The 18,935-nt window shown below is 37.7% G+C and overlaps 2 protein-coding genes across 2 annotated transcripts in view; one reads left to right on the top strand and one right to left on the bottom strand.

Annotated features, from left to right (window-relative positions):
* LOC104099044 (phospho-2-dehydro-3-deoxyheptonate aldolase 2, chloroplastic) overlaps positions 1 to 12,082 on the bottom strand; it is a 50,008-nt gene extending 37,926 nt beyond the window's left edge. The window contains exon 1 of the mRNA XM_009605919.4: positions 12,070 to 12,082. The gene's annotated coding sequence lies outside the window, so the exon portion shown is untranslated. The remainder of the gene's footprint in view (positions 1 to 12,069) is intronic.
* On the top strand, positions 5,266 to 18,195 carry LOC104099043 (uncharacterized). Its single transcript, XM_009605917.4, has 3 exons — positions 5,266 to 6,200; positions 15,935 to 16,045; positions 17,605 to 18,195. Exons 1-3 carry the CDS (start codon positions 5,427 to 5,429, stop codon positions 17,806 to 17,808), a joined length of 1,089 nt encoding a protein of 362 aa, XP_009604212.1. The 5' UTR covers positions 5,266 to 5,426; the 3' UTR covers positions 17,809 to 18,195.
* Positions 18,196 to 18,935: the final 740 nt, after the last annotated feature.

Raw genomic sequence — 18,935 nt, 5'->3', positions numbered from 1 at the left:
AATAAAGACTGAGCAGTGGTGACGGGCAATAAAGCATATAAAGTCCACATCATGAAATCTCAGTAAAACACAACATGCTTTTAAAATCAGTGTTTGAATCAAATCATCTCGTTTAAACCCAGTTTCAGTACAAAAATCATTTGAAGATATTTTTCAATAGTTTTCAAACAGAGGCTCAATGCAAAGGTGAGCAAAAATAATGAAATCATAATCAGCCCCTCGGGCAAAACATCACTCATATACAACCCCTCGGGCAAACCTTACAGTCACTCGTGAAAAGCCCCTCGGGCATACCTCACCATCACTCATAAACAGCCCCTTGGGCATACTTCACCATCACTCATGCCTCCCAGTCACTCAGCATTCGGAGGGGCTCTTTCATCCCAAGCGCTATATCAAGCCAAATCATGGCATAAATCAATCAGGCCCCTGGGCTATATCAAACATGTTGCAGCGTGCATTCCGATCCCATAAATATTCTCACAAATTAGGCCCTCGGCCTCACTCAGTCACAAACCTCTCAAGCCATTTGGGCTCTCAGTAAAAACAGGGTACTCAGCCCAAAACAATATTTATATGCATCAAAACAGAGTAATAAAACTTAGTTATGCAGTAAACAGGTATAACCATGACTGAGTATAAATTTTTAATCAAAAATAGTATGAGGATAGTAAGAAAAAGGCCCCAAAGGGTCCAAAAAATACTGGCACAAGGCCCAAACATGGCATTCCGCCCAATTTACAAAGACTCATTTCTAAAACTCATAAGTATCATATAGTTTCAACAAAATATGCAACTTTACAGTTGCTACGGTACGGACCAAGTCACAATCCCCAACGATGCACGCCCATACGCTCGTCACCTAGCATGTGCGTCACCTCAAAATAGTAAAGTGATACAAAAAATCCGGGGTTTCATACTCTCATGACTAGATTTATAATCGTTACTTACCTCAAACCGGTCAAATCTCTACCCCGCGATCCTCTTGCCTCTCGACTCGGCCTTCAAATGCTCAGAATCTATTCACAATCAGTACAATACCATCAATATACACTAATGGAATAAATTTCACAAGAAAAACTATAAAATTAGCCCAAAACCCAAAATTGGCTCAAACTCGCCCCACCGGGCCCACGTCTGGAAATCTGAAAAAATTTACAAAACTAGAAAGCCCATTCACTCACGAGTCTATACATACGAAATTTATCAAAATCCGACATCATTTGGTCCTTCAAATCCTTAAATTACTCTTCAAAATCTCAAGCCCTAACCCCTCATTTTCACCCCTAATTTCCACTAATTACATGATTAAACAATGGGAAATCACCATATATAGGAGTATTAGAGCCCAAACAACTTACCAAAATCACTCCAAAAGCTTCAAAAACCGACTTGAAAATAGTGGAAATGAACCAAAATTCGCGAAGTGTTCTATTTATGGTTTCTACCCAGGTCTTCGCACATGCGGCCTATTTTCCGCGCCTGCGGTCAAGGCGCTGCACCTGCGAGCTCCACTTAATTTCCCAGCTTCCGCACCTGAGCCTCATGCCTCGCACGTGCGGCCAATCCTTCGCGCATGCGCTCCAGCCTTGGCCTCCCACTTTCCGCATCTGCGCTGCAAATCTCGCGCCTGCGGAAGCGCACCTGCGCGCCCACACTTCGCTTCTGCGGAAACTGACCAACATCCTCTTTTCCACATCTGCGCACCTTCCCTCTACGCCTGTGACCTCGCACCTGCGGCCTCCCATCCGCAGGTGCAGAAAAACACCAGAAGTTAAAAAACCAATAGAAACAACAACTCACAACACCAAAATCAACCCGTTAACCATCCGAAACACACCCGAGGCCCTCGGGACCTCAACTAAAAATACCAACAAGTCATATATCAATATACAAACTTAGTCGAACCTTAGAATTACTCAAAACAACATCAAATTACCAAATTACCCTCGCATTCAAACCTAAGAACTTTTAAAACTTTCAAATTCGACAACTGATACTGAAACCAACCAAACTACGTCTGAATGACCTCAAATTGTGCACACACGTCACAAATGACACTACGAACCCACTCCAACTTCCGAAATTTCATTCCGACCCCGATATCAAATTTTTCATTGCCGACCAAAATGACCAAATTTCCAAATTTCGCCAATTCAAGCCTAATTTTACCGCGGACCTCTAAATCACAATCCGGACGCACTCTTAAGTTCAAAATCACCTAACGGAGCTAACAGAATCATAAAAAATTCAAATCCGAGATCGTTTACACATAAGTCAATATCCGGTTGACTTTTCCAAGTTAAGCTTCAACTTTAGAGACTAAGTGTCTCATTCCACTCCGAAACCACTCCGGACCCAAACCAACCAACCTGATACAACACAATACAGCTAAATAACACATAAAGAAGCAAAAATAAGGGAAACATGGCTATAACTCTCGAAGTGATCGGCCGGGTCGTTACAACTTACCTTCAAAAGCTAGGTAAAAACCCCTCTCCAAGAGCTCCAAAATCGCCCCAAGAAGTGTAAGAAATGAGCAAAAATGCCTAAGTCCTGTTTTTAAATGATGTTTCTGCCCAGTGGTCCTTATACGCGATCACGGCCAAGCTTTCGTGATCACGAAAGCTAAACTGAGGACCTCAGGAAAATGGCTCTATGCGAACGCGAGATGATCCATGCGAACGCGGTGCACACACGAGCGTGGGGCCAGGCTACTACGCGAACATGGCATGCCCAATGCGAACGCGAAGGCCAAAAGGTCCAGGCCACCGCGAACGCGGCCCTGCATACGCGAACGCGAAGGGCAAATGCCCCTAGTCCCTAAATCTTCATCGCGAACGCGAGGGTCTTTCCACGTTCGCGAAGAAGGAAACCAGAACAGAAAATTTGGTGTTTTCAACTTAACTCCGGACGGTCCGAAACACACTCGAGCAACTCGGGACCCCGTCCAAATATACCCACAAGTCCATAAATATAATACGGACCTGCTCGAACTCTCAAAACATATAAAACAACAATGAAACTAAGAATCGCACCCTAAATCCGAATTGAATCAAAGTATGAACTTCAAGTTCTTCAATTTACTCCCAATGCGCCGAAACGTACTTAAACTACTCGGAATGACGTCAAACTTTGCGTGCAAGTCTTAAATGACATTCCGTAACTATTCCTGATCTCAAAATCCGAATTGGATATCGATAACACCAAAACCTACTCCAAACTAAATTTAAAGAACTTTAAAACCTTCAAAGAGCCAACTTTCACTATTAGACTCCTAAATGCTCTCAGATCATCCAAAAACCAATCCGAACATGCGCCCAAGTCCGAAATCATCATATGAACCTATAGGAGTCGTCAAATCTCGATTCTGAGATCGTTTACTCAAAATGTTGACAGAGGTCAAGCTTAGCCTTTTAAAGCCAAACCATGGAACCAAGTATTCCGATTTCAACCTGAACTCTTCCAAATCCCGAACTAATCATGCCCGCAAGTCATAAAATAATAAAAGCACATACGAGGAGCCTTATTTAGGGGAACGAGGTTCTAAAAAATAAAACGACCGGTCGAATCGTTACAAAAGCAAAAGTAATATTTTTTATATAAATATTATTTAATGAGTAATGACAATGTAAAAAACTAAGAGTGGCGTCTACATGTCAATTTCCCATTAATTAACTATTTCAGACTCATCTTTGGCCTAGTCCAACCCCAAACAACTTATTTCTAGCCTATCCCAATAAGATGCACTAAAACCAAGCATTTCCAAAAGATAGCCCCCTTTTCAATTCATTAATTCATCTTCCTTATTTATTTTTTCTTTTCTCCCTTTTTCTATTTTTTAATTTATTTCCTTCATTCTTCTATCAATTCATTAATTCATCTTCCTTATTTATTTTTTCTTTTCTCCCTTTTCTATTTTTAATTTATTTCCTTCATTCTTCTATCGATTTCTTACCAAATTTCATAGCAAAATCTACTCTCTAACTACAAAAAATCAGAACCTTTTCTTTCTCTTCCTATTTTCCGTTTCAAGAATGTATTTGTAAAGAAATAACAAAAAATCAATCTGATTTTCAAGATCAATTCCTTTCCTTTTATTCAATCTCTGAATTTGATTGTTTAGACTTTTGATACCATAATTTTCAAACAGTCTTTTCTTTTCTAGTTTAGAATCCTAGGAGGACCAATTTTTAGCTATAAATAACGCAGTTAAACTACTTCTTTTTATACACATATATATTATACACCTACGTTTATCTACCGATTACGCTTTTGCTCTATGACATCACATAAGTAAAATTGTATAACTTAAGGATATTGGTGTATCGATGCAAGACATGTAGTCCATATCACATCAAACCAAGGTCTACGAGGACCAAAAAGGTCCATCACGACAACTCATTGGTTTGATGTGAAAATCTGATGACAAGTGTTGCAACGGTAAATTAATATTCTTGACTTACACAATTTTGCTCATTGATAAATACATTTTCTTGGCGCAAAAGAGTTAATTTTTCATGATTTGGTGAGAAACTAAAAAAATATATCTTAATTTGAAGGATAAGAATACGCGCTAAAAAAAGTGTGTTTGCATATACCCAAAGATAAGCAAGATACACAATTAGATGTATAATGTATTAATTATATTTAGGGATTAATATTTTTTTTTCTTTCAAAGTACAATGTATATCTTACTGTTTTAAAGTTCTTTCTATATCGTAAACCAGACAAGGTGAAAGAAGGGATTAACAAAGATCTCATAAAAAGGATAAATTGCACAATAAGTACCAAAAATCAAACTATTACCCATCAACACTTTCACATAAAAATTTCCTCACTAAACTTAAATATTGGTTGTAGCTCATTATGTTATGTAGTCCCATTTATGTCTAAAATGGTTTCCTGATTTAAGAAATAAATAAAAAACACACATAAGAGAAAAAAAATTCATTTTCTTTTCAGAACTTGAAAAGAACATATAGAGTAATTATTTTGCCTTTCTATTCTCTAATTACCCCTATAAAGATTGTGGCATCTAAATAATTTTTTGTTGTCTTAGAATTGGTGTAAAACCAAAAGTTTGGGGATTATATTAACTTATATAAAAGTTAAAGGAGCTATAGTGTCTTTTGACTTTAAGTAATGGGGTGGTAATGACACATTTCACATTTCAGGCGCATAGTAAAGCAATCAAAACTACAAATATAAACTAACGTGCGCACAGTGCGTAAATAAACCTCCTCGGCGCCAACTATTTAACTTATCGACAACACAATTGTATTCACAGTAGTCAGGAACCTGAATTTATTTCATTTCTCAATTGGGGGTTTTTCAATAGCCATGAATTCATCAATCTTGTTAGTTAAAATCTCAAAATATCAAAAATAGCATAAATTCTTGGCCAATTCTTCGAACCCCAAATAATGTCAATCATACCCCAGAATTCATTTTATTTCAAGAACCCAAAATTTTCAACCTCATTACACTTGAAACCTTTGAAATCTCCTCTATATTTCCCTACAGAAAAAACCAATTTGCTAAAAATTGAATCTTTGCAATGCCATCAATGGAAAATCAAGGCCTTTGAGTCAGTGGGAACTGTCAAGGCTCAATCTGTAGCTAAATTTGAGTTCAAGAACCCAATATTTTCAACCCCGTTAGACTTTAAACCTTTAAAAAACCGTTTATGTTTCCCGACACAAAAACTCCATTTGCTAACCATTGAATCTTTACAGTGTCATCAATGGAAAGTTAAGGCCTTTGAGTCGGAGGGAGCTGTAAAGGAACAATCTTTAGCTGAATTTGAGTTCAATATTGATGCTTTTCTTTCGATTCTTGAGTTTTTGTGTTTGTTTTCTTCAGCTGTGGTGTCTATTGGTTATGCTGTGAATTCTTGGTTTTTGGGGTCACAGAAGTGGTTAGGGAATAGGGTATTAGCGGCACAGTGTGTTGTGTTGGTGGGTGGAGTGGTCATTGGTTCTGTAATTAGGAGAAGGCAATGGAGTAGGATTTGTATGGTTGAATTTTCCAGGTCAGGGAGTGGTTCTAGAGGGGTTAATTTGGTGGAGAGGATTGAAAAGTTAGAGGAAGATTTGAGGAGCTCAACGACGCTTATTCGGGTTCTATCGAGGCAGCTTGAGAAGCTGGGAATTCGATTTCGGATTACAAGAAAGACTCTCAAAGATCCGGTTACTGAGGTAACAATGTTATTTTAAGCATATGCGATGAATAATGTAGAGGTCACATGGATCTAGAGCAAGCTTTAGTTTATCTGTTAATCAGTAAACATTTTAATCTTATGAATGTAGTTAGTGTTATCCTATAAATAGAGGATGCATGCTGGTTCTCAGATGTATAAGCATTGTATTTGTGCTAGAAAGTTCTTATTCAAATGATTAGTAGATGATTGGATCATTGCCAATGATTCAGATAACATCATTTTGAACTATGTCCATGTATTCCTACTTGATGTTGATAACTGAAGTTTCAGAAGTTAGGCGTTGTCACTAGCTTTTGGTCTTCAATGTTGCTGCATTCTTGAGGAATATATTGAGTGCAGCATGTAAGTTGGAGTTTGGGTGGTGGAGAAGTGCAAAGTAGTTTGTGGATACTTGGTTTTAAAAGTGGATGCTTTGGTTGCATTCATAAATGTTGAAATGACTAATATAGGGATTTATAGAGAAATGAATCAGAAACCATACTAGTAGCTTGGAGATTAGTTGCAAATTTTTTTTTTCCCCGGACAATAACCCTACACGGAAGATTAAGATGAACTGTATTTCTTTTTAGTTTTTGGTCTAAATTAGAATATATTGATGATCCGGATGCAATCATAGATGTTTTAGGCTCCTTATAAGAAGGACAAGGAGTTATTGTTTTTGGTTTTTGTTTCTATCTTCTCATGATGCAAATTTTGGCTTCCAGTACAAACTCTGTGCTGATGATTTGATTAATATATTGGATATGTTGCTTTCTCAAAAAAAAAAAAAATTAAAAAATTCTGGAAGTAGGGAGTTGAGAAAGAGAAAACTATGGTCGCAATATTTGTATCTATTAGAATCGATAAAATATGATGTAGTTGACCTCTTACTTAGAATATTTTTTGCTCTAATCTTGAATGATATCATAACCTTATCAAGAAGATGTATGTCTGTTTTTTTCTTATGGAACTTGTAAACCATTGGCATGTCTGTTTTTTTGTTTATGGGACCTACTTGTAAATCATCAAATTATTAGGTGAAACGACCATTTATATTAGTATGGCTCACTTATACAAATTAGGGCCAACAACCACCTGAAGACTAAAGCGGACTTGGGAAGCTTAAATCTGAGAAAATAACTGACACAGTGACTTGGAATATGCTATAGTTGTAAATCCTTAGTGAGGATTCTGCATGTTTTGTTTCGGTAAGAGTTGCCTCATTTAAATTTTGAGTGGAATGGATACAGAGGATTCAACGGTGTTTTTGAGAGCGAGAAGCGCAAAAAAGCAACAGGGGCTCGCCTTGCTTCAAAAGCGAAGCGCACACTTCATTGAAGTGAAGCGCAATTCTTAAAAAACATAATGTAAACCTTGCAAAGAGACAATATAAATAATCAAAAAGTTCAATTTAAAAACTTAAAAGTAGGTACCACAAAATCCTCCATAAAACCATAGTACAAGCAAAATCAAAACCACTAAATTACTAGAATTAACATCTTATTCTTCTACTCTTCTTGTTCTTTTTCAGGATTGTCAAAATCTTGAATTCCTCAATTATCTTCATATTGCTCGTCATGTTCTTTCTTCCCCCTCCTCTTCCTCTTCCTCTTCATGATCACTTTCATCTTCATCAATTAGGGATCGACTTGTAGTAGCCACACTTTTTCCTTTCCTATTCGAGCTTGAACTTGAAATATTCCCCCTTAAACCCACAAGGGTTCTCCCCAACTCCACTAGCCTCCGCAACATCAGCCCAAGTGAAATTAGAGTCGCCTTCAAATACTTTTTCATCTTCACAATTTTTGGGGACTCCAGTTAGTTACTCATTAGCCTCATCAATATTGTCCAAAAGAATTGAATCAATTAGATTGCGGTGGTTGTAGCGATGCCTCAATGCTCTATTGTATTTTATGAACACTAGATTATGGAGGCACTTCAAGGTTAGTCGATTCCTCTTCTTTGGATGAATCTGCAAACAAGATGTGTCAACTAATTAGTAGGAGTTAGGACAATTGAGATATAATTTACTTTATCTCAAAACACGAAATCGTTGTTTTTAGTTCTCACGTGTTCAAAAACGCTCCAGTTCCTTTCACATATGGATGAACTACAAATTAAACTTAGAACTTTGATGGCGAAAGTCTGTAAATCCGGAGTCTCTGCACCATATTAGTCTCACCACTCAACTATAGAATTGAAAAAAAAATATTCAAGAGTTAATAAGTATAAAAAATACATTAAAAGTTAGAGCTATAAAATATAGATGTACTCGATCACCTGGCGACTCCGTCTTTCTTTGTTTAATAGCCAGTCGCAGCTTAAAAGTCCTTTACCTGCCCTGTAAATAGCAAACTTATCTACTATCCTTTCTTGCAAGTCTTACTGGGGTCAACTTAATAACACACTCATGGAATCTCTTCCACACTTCTTTAGCTAGTGAAGTATGAGAGAGTGATGAGTTCAGAATAAGTCCAGCTGCATGCAAAGGTCTGATGAAGTTTCTCCGTCCATCTTGAATCAATAATCTGAAAGACCTTTGCATATTTCTGCTCATCAGTGAATGATGCTTGAATAGCCTCCTTGGCCTTATCCATAGCTTCATAAAGGTAGCCTATTGGTGGTTTTTGCTCCCCATCCACCAAACAGAGTACTCTAATCAAAGGGCCACCAATTTTAGGAGCATGGAGGACATTATTCCAAGAAGAATAAGAAAGAATAATGCGTGCGGCTTCTTTCCCCAGCTTCCTTTGCAAATTTACTCTTGTTCTATTCCTCTGAAATGAACAACTTTCTCAAATTAGCTTTTTGCAAGTGGATACTATGCAAAGTTAAGAAAGCAGTGACGAACCTTGTCTTGCCCGGTTTCACCAAATTTTTTTGTCCGGTGAATCTTCTCATCATATTCAATAACAAGGGCCGCTGAGCAATATAAGAATGTACTCTAACGCCCTAGCCAAAAACTGTAGAGAAGGGTTTTTTGATACAATGAGCCGCACATGGAGTCCAATAGACATTTGGGTACGCTCCTTGCACCATACCATCCGCTTTAACATTTTCACTCGCATTATCAGTGACACTTGAACAACTTTGCTTGGGCCAATCTTTTCAATGGTGTTCTGAAACAAGGCGAACATTTTGATGTGGTCAGTGGACGAGTCGCTAGCATCAATCGGCTCAAGAAACAAACTTTCCTGGGGAGAATTCACCAACACATTAATAATCATTTTTCCAGTTTTTGCCGTCCACTTATCCATCATAATGGAGCATCCATACTTGTTCCACACAACTTTATGTTCCTCCACAATTTTATTGGTCTACTCCACTTCCTTATTTAGATAAGGACATCTGATTTCATGATAAGTGAGATGCTTTATTCTAGGTCCATATTGACCAACGACCTCAATAAAGTCTCCAAAAGTGTCAGTATAGTTGACACAATTGAAGGGGAGTGCATCATCATAGACCCATCGTGTAAAAGCTTTAACTGCACGATCCCTTAAAATGTCCTTAACAATTTTTTGCACATCTTTTCCACCGCTCTTTGCTTCTAGCATCTTTGGGAAATAACAGTCTATAGGACCTTTAGTCCTACTCGTACCCGTCGATCCATGACTTGGAGAGATTGCATCTCTTCCCCATTTTGTTGGAAGTGACAAACCTTCACCTTCTTCCATTATCATCATCATCATCAAGATTGGTCACAAATGGTTGATGACTCATGTGATTTTTTGCTCCTTCTTCTCAACAAAATTCTTTATTTTCCCCCTCACCTCCGGTGGGCATTTCAGACAACTTGTGACGTTTCTATCGCCACTAATAAGATGGAATTTAAAGCGATAAATTCCCCCCGTTGTAATCTTGTTACAAAACTTGCATATAACATTTGTACTATTCTTCTCATTAACTTTATCTCCATATCGCCAAGCTGGGTCTTCCTCTTTCGAACTTTCGGACATTTTTAATCCCTATTAAGATATAAGAAAAAACATAAATAAACTGAAAATATAATATATATATATATATATATATATATATATATATATATATATATATAATAATTAACTTTATAAACTGAAATACACATAAAACTTAATAAATAAAGGCTAAAATACTAAATAAGAAGAATAAAAGGAAAACAAAAATGCGTCTGCCCTAGCTGTGAGCAGACGCCAGGACGGGAAGAAGAAGAAGAAGAAAAAAGAGAAAAAAAGGAAAAGAAAAAAGGAGAAGAGGAAGAAAGAACAAAGAAGTAAAAAAGAAAAAAAATACCTGGAGGTAGGTCTCTGGTTGTGTGGCCGAGGAACCCTAGCAGCAACAATTGATTTTGGAGAGAAGAGAGAAATGGTCGTTCACTTTGGTCTTTGGGGTCTGTTTTGTATAATATAAAAACAGACCAAAACTTTTTTTTAAAAAAAATTAACCCCTTCTGAACAGAAGCGAGCGATTCTTCGCTCCTGCGTCGCTTCACGCTTCTTATGGTCGTGTCACCTCAGGTAGGAAAAAGCGATGGCTGGTCACTTCGCGTCGCTGCTCGCTTAAAGCGACGAAGTGATCGCTTTTTAAAACACTGGGATTCACATAGCGACCCCATCAAATGTTGGATAAGTTGATTGATTGATATATTCTCAACTTTGTCCAAGAAGCTTGCATGGTGTCCTTCCCCTTATTGATCATTGAAACCATAGAGTAGGCATATCCATTTGAGTTATGCAAGACGAACCAAGTAGAGACAACTTGTTGAGGGGTATCCCAATCTATACTCAATTGTCATTCCTGTACAAGGTCACAATGTATTTAAGAGAGAGAAAAGATCCCTCGGAAGGGCAAGATTAGTGCCTCCCATTATGGGTGAAGCTATGTGCTTTAGAGAAATCATCCCTATAGACAATGAGGTGCAACAACAATAGCAACAACAACATACCTAGTGTAATTCCACAAGTGGGTCTTGGAGGGTAGTGTGTGTGCAACTTTACTCCTGCCTTGTGAAGATAGAGAGGTTGGTTCCCTTTAGACAATGAGGTGCAAAGGCGCAAAATGATCTATAATGAAGCAGTGTTTTTTTTTTGAATCTAACTTTAATGGATGAAAAGAGGAAAAATGAGGAAATATAGGGCCTTTTTGCTATTTGAGTATTAGGATTCCTCTCCATGTACATTTCAGTATTCTTTTGTCGTCAATTTCTTCTTTTTCTTTTAGAATATGGCGTGCCTTTTCTTCTACTATTATGTTTCTCTACAACACCACCACCAACAAAAAAACCCAGTATGTTCCCACAAGTGGGGTCAGGGGAGGGTAGTGTGTACACAGACTTTACCCCTACCTAGTGAAGGTAGAAAGGCTATTTCCAATACACTCTCGGCTTAGAGAAGAAGAAGGGCTTAGAGAAGAAGAAGGAGGAGGAGGAAGAGGAAGAAAAAGAGGAAGAAAAGAATGAGGAGAAAAGAGCGAACAGGAAGAGAGAAGAAAAAGGAGGGGGCCGGGGGAAGAATAAGTAGTACTAAATAATAACAACAGGGAATACGGTAACGGAAACGAACTAGACCAACTAGACCACATGACGCAATAAAGAATTAATTAAGAATATGCAGAAACATGAGTGCTACCAAAACTACTGGTAAGAAAAGGAGAAACTTTCAACCACTTACTAACCTTCTAACCTAATCATCGACTTCCACACCTTCCTATCAAGGGTCATGTCTTCAGTAAGCTAAAGTCGCGCCATATCCTGCCTAATCACTTCTCCCCAAAACTTCTTTGGCCTGCCTCGGGTCCTTCTCAAACCCGCCAAGGCCAACCTCTCACACCTCCTCTACTATTATGTTTCTCTACTTTTGGTTTATCTCGTCCTTCTTATTTTTTTTAACAACTACTTTTTCTTCTTCTAGTTTTTTTTTTTTTTTTTTGAGAGAATGTACTGTTTCTTCTTCCAGTATATGAACCTCTTCCTTTTCTTTTGCTACTTCTGATTCTGAGCTTCTCTCTTCTGCTCTCTTGTTTGAGTTGCTAAGATAATACTGCAAATTGATTCCTTTCTGTCACGACCCAAAATCTCCTCCGTTTGGGTATCGTGATGGCACCTAGTCTTAAAGACTAGGTAAGCCTAACATTAATTGAAACAACATTATTTAAACAACATCTAACAATTTGAAATAGAAATCTCTTAAAGTTTTATAATTCCCAAAACCCGGCAGTACAAGTCATAGGCTCTACAGAGTGTTTGCTAGAAAGCTTCTAAATACAACTGTCCAGAACTAAGAATAAACAGTGCAAAAATGAAAACTTGAAGGTGACTCCGAAGCCTGCGAACGCAGCATCAGGTTTACCTTGAGTCTCCACAGCAACGACCCACACAGCTACTAACGAAACATACCTGGATCTGCACAAAAAAAAAATATGCAGAAGTGTAGAATAAGCACACCACAGCGGTGCCCAGTAAGTATCAAGACTAACCTCAGTGGAGTAGTGACGAGGTACAGTCAAGACACTCACTAGTCAAATAACCTGTGTCATACTAAAATAATCGAGAACAAATAGCAGTGATATAAACAGTAAGGCAACAAGAACACCACAATTATTACTCCGACAAGTAAGAAAGAACACAAGTACAACCAATTAAACAAGTCTTTCACATAAGAACCCTTCAAATAAAATTCCTTCCAAATATATATTTCCTTCGAATATGTATCCTTCGAATATAAAACTCTTTCAAATAAATATCTTTAAAATAAAATTCTTCAATTTAAAAGTCACCCTGTGACACCTCATTTCATAATCATCAAATACGGGTCTCAACCCATCTTTATATTTTCACGGCATCTCGTGCCCATGTTTCTATCACAACTGCACGGACTACTCACGTGCCAATAATATCAATGTATATAAGATCCACATGATCAATTTATTCCCAATAAGGTAAGTTTCAAAATATTTAAATCAAGTAGGAAATCAACAAAAGAATGAATTTATTTTAGAAATCGTTTGGGTGGAGAAAATAATATTTCAATAAAAAAAATGAAACACCTGATAGTTGCTGATTTGGATGTGAAACTTATAAGAATTAAAGCATACAACAATTTCTTTTATTCAAAACAACTTAACCTTAAAAATTAGTAAAAGCTGGAAACACAAATCCTCAGAGTCTCGTACAAGGGCCAAAGCCAACACATTACAACAAGGAATACAAACACACAATAAAATCAATTAATACATCGCGGAAGAACACAAGGATTTACATATCACAGAAAAATAAAATAACCAAAGGCAAGTGCAACCATAGAAAATATCAACAAAAAGAGCACTCCCGAGGTACTGCCTCGTAGTTCCAAAGGTAAATATGCAGCATCAACAATGCCCCCAGGCCATCACAAATCAATCCCCGACATAGCCCACCTTGTCTCGCCACGTGTGCAATAGTAAAGTGAATGCCCGCCTTGTCTCGCCACACGTGCACAATAATGTTCCCACCTTGTCTCGCCACATGCGCAACCCACATACACACATATATATCCCGTAAAAAACAACAATACCTTATTTTCCACAATAAGGAGCCCATAGCTCGACCATAATGTGCACAAAAATCTTAACAAAATATCCGGAAATAAACAACGCAACAAAATAATATTTCAAATAAAAAGCAAGGTGGCAATCACACCAAATCATCATGTAAAAACAATTTCAACAAACAATGATCTAGGAATGACAAATAGAGAATTTAATAAGTGCCAATAATTTCCCATTTAATACATAAGGGCGTCTAAAGATTTTTTTAACCAATGTAATTTGCACATATAACCCAAGTACATACTCGTCACCTCGCGTACATGGTTTTCAATTACACAAATTGCACATAAGACTCAATGCCAAAGGGGTAATTCCCCCACTCGAGGTTAGGCAAGATACTTACCTCAAACTGCGCTTAATCAGTCAAGTAGTATGCCCTTTCCTCGATTATCCGACTCCGATCGGCTCGAATCTAGTCATAATTAATTAAATTCAATCAATACAAATTATAGGAATAAATTCCATATGAAAATACAAATTTTTTACAAAAATCCGAAATTTAACCCAAAAATCGCCCGTGGGGCCCACGTCTCGGAACCCGACAAAAGTTACAAAATATGAATGCCAATTCCGATACGAGTTCAACCATACCAATTTTATCGAATTCCAACAACAACTCGACTTCCAAATCTTAAATTTTCGTTTTTGGAAGATTTTACAAAAATCTTGATTTTCCTCCATTAAATCCGAATTAAATGATGGATTCAAAGACATAATCATGGGAATTAATCAAAACTGGATAAGAATCACTTACCCCAAACACCCACGCAAGAATCTCTCCAAAAATCGCCTTCTACCGAGCTCCAAATTTGATTTTGAGTTATGAACTCAAACCCCCATTTTTGGGACTTTTAATTCTGCCCAAAAGTGCCTTCATCGCGTTCGCGACCACAAAAATTGTGCTGCCCAGATTCCTTCTTCGCGTTCACGATATCCTCATCGCGTTCGCGATGCCTTCCGATCTTTGCCCTTCGCGTTCGCGAGACACGAGTCGCTTTCGCGAAGGCTTAACGCCAGGCAGGCCCCCAACTCCCCTTCCTCTTCACGTTCGCGTCTGCCCACTCGCGTTCGCGTTGGCTTTCCTCAGCTCCCTTCTTCGCGTTCGCGATGGGCAAATCCCAGCCGTCCAAAATCCTTCTTCGCGAACGCGTGAGACCCTTCGCGTTCGCGAAGAACAATACCAGATATCAGCAGTTGCAAAACAAGGAAAAAATGATCCGAAACCATCCCGGAACTCACCCGAGCCCCCCGGGACCTCAACCAAACATACCATCAAGTCCCAAAACATCATACCAACTTAGTCGAACCTTCAACTCACCTCAAACAACTCTAAAACCACGAATCATACCCCAATTCAAGCCTAATGAACTTTGAAATTTCAAATTCTATATCTTGTGCCGAAACACATCAAATCAATCTGGAATGACTTCAAATTTTGCACACAAGTCATAATTGACATAACGAAACTATTCCAATTTCCAGAATCGGATTCCGGCCCCGATATCAAAAAGTCAACCCCCGATCAAACTTTCCGAAAATTCATCTTTCGCCATTTCAAGCCAAATTCCTCTACAGACCTCCAAATAATTTTCCGGACACGCTCCTAAGTCCATAATCACCATACGGAGCTATTGACATCATCAAAATTCCATTCCGGAGTCGTCTTCACACAGTTCCGACTACGGTAAAAATCCTAATACTTAAGCTTCCGTCTTGGGGACTAAGTGTCCCAAATCCTCTCAGAATCATCCGGTAACTGAATTCAACCACGCACGCAAGTCAATGCACATAATAAGAAGTTGCTCAGGGCCTTATGCCGCCAGACAGGGCTTAAATTCTTAAAACGACAAGTCGGGTCATTACACTTTCTATGCTTGATTAATTGAAAATGAAAAATCTGTAGTTTTAATAGCAAGTTGATGTTATAAGTAAAAATTTATAACTAATAGTAATTGTTTTATTTCGGTAAATTCTGCATTTCATCTTGAAAAAGTGCGGGTTTTGCTTCTCACTTTTCGCTCCCCAAGTGCCTTCTTGTTTTTTTGTGCTTTCACTTATAATGACACCGCTCTTTGTTCTAAAATTACTTCTAAGCGATTTCCTGCAAACCGTTTCTGTGTGTTATCTTACACTCTAGCCTTCGTGTGATTCTTTTTTCTTTCTATCCAGGCTGCAACATTAGCCCAAAAGAACTCCGAGGCCACTCGAGCATTGGCATTGCAGGGTGAGCATTTGGAGAAGGAGCTCGGTGAGATACAGAAGGTTCTGCTGGCAATGCAGGTAAAGTGCTGTTTAACTACTTTTCATGGTTCGCGTGCTTATCTAAATTGCGTAAGGATCATTCTTCCTTAGGGGAGAACTTTCCCTGGTAAATTTATATCTTCGAGATGATAAAAGAATGCTCACATCAAACAATCTTTTCTTAGGTTGTGTCTGGCATACCATGTGAGACTTTACTTTAAGGTTCATTCTACATCTCACATTTTGGGTGATTAGTGGCTATCATTGTATAGACCATTTGGACGGTGTTGTCTTTCTACTTTTTCTTACGTGGAACGGTAATTTGAAATTCAATCATGATCTATTCTACACAGTTTTGTGCATGGTGAGTCTTAGGGTAGTAGAATTCTAGAGAATCTGGGTTGGTAACTCTGGATCTTAAATGAACTGATATATGGTGAAGGCATGTCTTTGACGTAATAAACATGAAAGTGAAGAAGAAAGAGTGGAGAAATATAAGAAGTTTTATGGTTACTCCATAGATCTTCTAGACGCAATCTATGCTGCTGTAGATTGCCATTGCAGGCAGAATCTCATTCCAATAAGAAAGAAAACAGAAAAGGTTATTCTTCATAGTTTAACTTAAAACTTTTAACAATCGCGAGCAAAAAGAAATGAACAAGATCTGGAATAAAGTATATATTTGTAGTCTGGTATCTGCAGTTTGGTTTGAGCCGAGAGTCTATCGGAAACCTCTCTACCTTCACAAGGTAGGGTTAAGGTCTGCGTACACACTATCCTCCGCAGACCCCACTTGTGGGGATATACCTTTTTTTTTTTTTTGGTTGTTATCTGCAGTTTGGTAGGAAAATTATTGCAATGGAGGATTTTCCAACCATTGTTTGACTTGCATCCCCTTTCTCTTATCGTGTTGTCTTTTCCATATTTTTTTTGCATTCTTTCTGTGGGCTATTTGGAAGTTCAATAATAACTGTGGTAATTTGATCTTTCTCTTTTCAAGCTTGGAAAAAATGTTTTACTTAAAAGAAAGAAGAAGAATAAGAGCACTATTGAAGAAAGTTTTCATTTCTGAACTCCATCTTTAGTTGATTAGGATATTATGAATTAAAAATTATTAATAAGGAATATCAAAAGGTGCAAGGAAATATGTTCTAGCGTAACCAATATAAATCTGTTAATAGCAGTTGTAACATCGGAAATGAAAAAAGATTTCAGATGGGTATAGCTTTATTTTCTTTTCTCTTTCTTGTTTGTTTCATGTTCTTTACTTTTGTTGTTGTAGTAGTAGTGAGGGAAGTTGGACAAAAGAGAGTTGAGTCCCTAATTCGAATATGATACCAAATACGATGGAGAGGGTCCAAGCCTTGAGCATGGAGTGTCAACAACCATAATATATTCAACTGTTTTTGGTAGCTTTTATTTGGGTGCCTAATCTAACATATGCATACTTTTGCCAAACTTCTTATGGTATTTCGACAGTAATATAACTTCATCGGGGCAGACCTAAAGTAAAGATATCTTAAGCAGCTATGATTTGTTTTCAGAAGTTGTGTTAGTTGTTTCCATCTGACTCCTATTTGTTATTTACTCATCTACAGGAGCAACAACACAAACAACTTGAATTAATTCTTGCAATCGGGAAAACTGGAAAGTTATTTGAGAACAAGCGAGGACCTAGTCAAGAACCAGCTCAGAATACAAGTAATGTGTCTAATACAGCCATTGATGGAGTTCCACAGTTGGAAGTGAATCGACTCCAATCTTTAAAGGGACAGAGAGAAATCAACAACGACAGATGCTAGTTTCTATATAAACGACGAAAGGGCATTGCATTGCTGCTGTTAATGGTTGAAGATTGATGGATATGCGAGGAATCATACCCTTTCATGTATTGATTTCCTCCCAATTTTTGAGATCAGTGTCTCGCGGGGGAAGAGGAAAGACGAGAAAGGCAAAACTTGAAATATTCTTGTTCAGGTTAATTGACAACGAAACGTTGTGTATTAAGAAACACCATTCCATCTCATGCAATTTCTGATATGTTTTGAGGATCATTAGAAGTCAAATTTTGCTTGCTAGTACTTCACTATTTTCTTAGTTTGCAAACACATTGTGAGAAATGGAAATGTCTGTTTATATTTCTGGAAGTGCAATATGAGATTCGAAAAGGGCACAAATTGTTGCTGCAAGATTGGACTTGTAGGAACTTGTAATGATACTTATATATGGTCTGCTTCTTTCTCGCTGTTGAAGACATAATTAAATAATTAAAAGTATGTGCTCTCTAAAATTTTAAGCTGTTAGATGAGATGGTCACACTTCATGATATTAGAGCAGGAAGAGGTCCTGTGGCCTGTGGGTTCGAGTTTCACCGTCACCTATTATCAAAAAAAGAATATTCACGTGTTTGACTCATAAAAAAGAAACAAGCTCGCACGTGAGGGGACGTGTCAAAGACATAATTAAATAATTAAAAGGGTGCTATTTCAAGAAGTTTAGCTTTTCGATAGGATGATTACACACTTTCGACCCTCGCCTTTGATTTCAGTAGCTTTAACGAAATTGGCTTACAATTTTCCTACTAAAGGCAAATATAAAGTGTATTTTTTCAGAAAACTAGGTAACTATTTTGCTAACTTGATTACATGAAATCCTTTTCTAATCACCAGAAGAATAGAAGTTATGAATATATGATTCTTAGATTTAACTGAAAGATACTACATTAGTATAATTTAGGTGTTTTCTATAACCGAGGCTTGATAACAAAACAACGGATATTGCAGAATAAGGTTGGAAGACTTGCGTGGTATCTTTGATCCCATTACAAAAAGAAAGTATGTTTCCGTGGATGTTAAATCAATTCGATTTTCATGGCGGGAGGTAACAGTATTTCATGAAATTAGTCGAGGTGCGTGCAAGCTAGCCCGGA

The sequence above is a fragment of the Nicotiana tomentosiformis genome, chromosome 5, assembly GCF_000390325.3.
Source record: "Nicotiana tomentosiformis chromosome 5, ASM39032v3, whole genome shotgun sequence".
Lineage (NCBI taxonomy): Eukaryota > Viridiplantae > Streptophyta > Magnoliopsida > Solanales > Solanaceae > Nicotiana > Nicotiana tomentosiformis.
The sequence above is the reverse complement of the archived record's forward strand: the minus strand, read 5'-3'. Positions and strand labels throughout refer to the sequence as shown.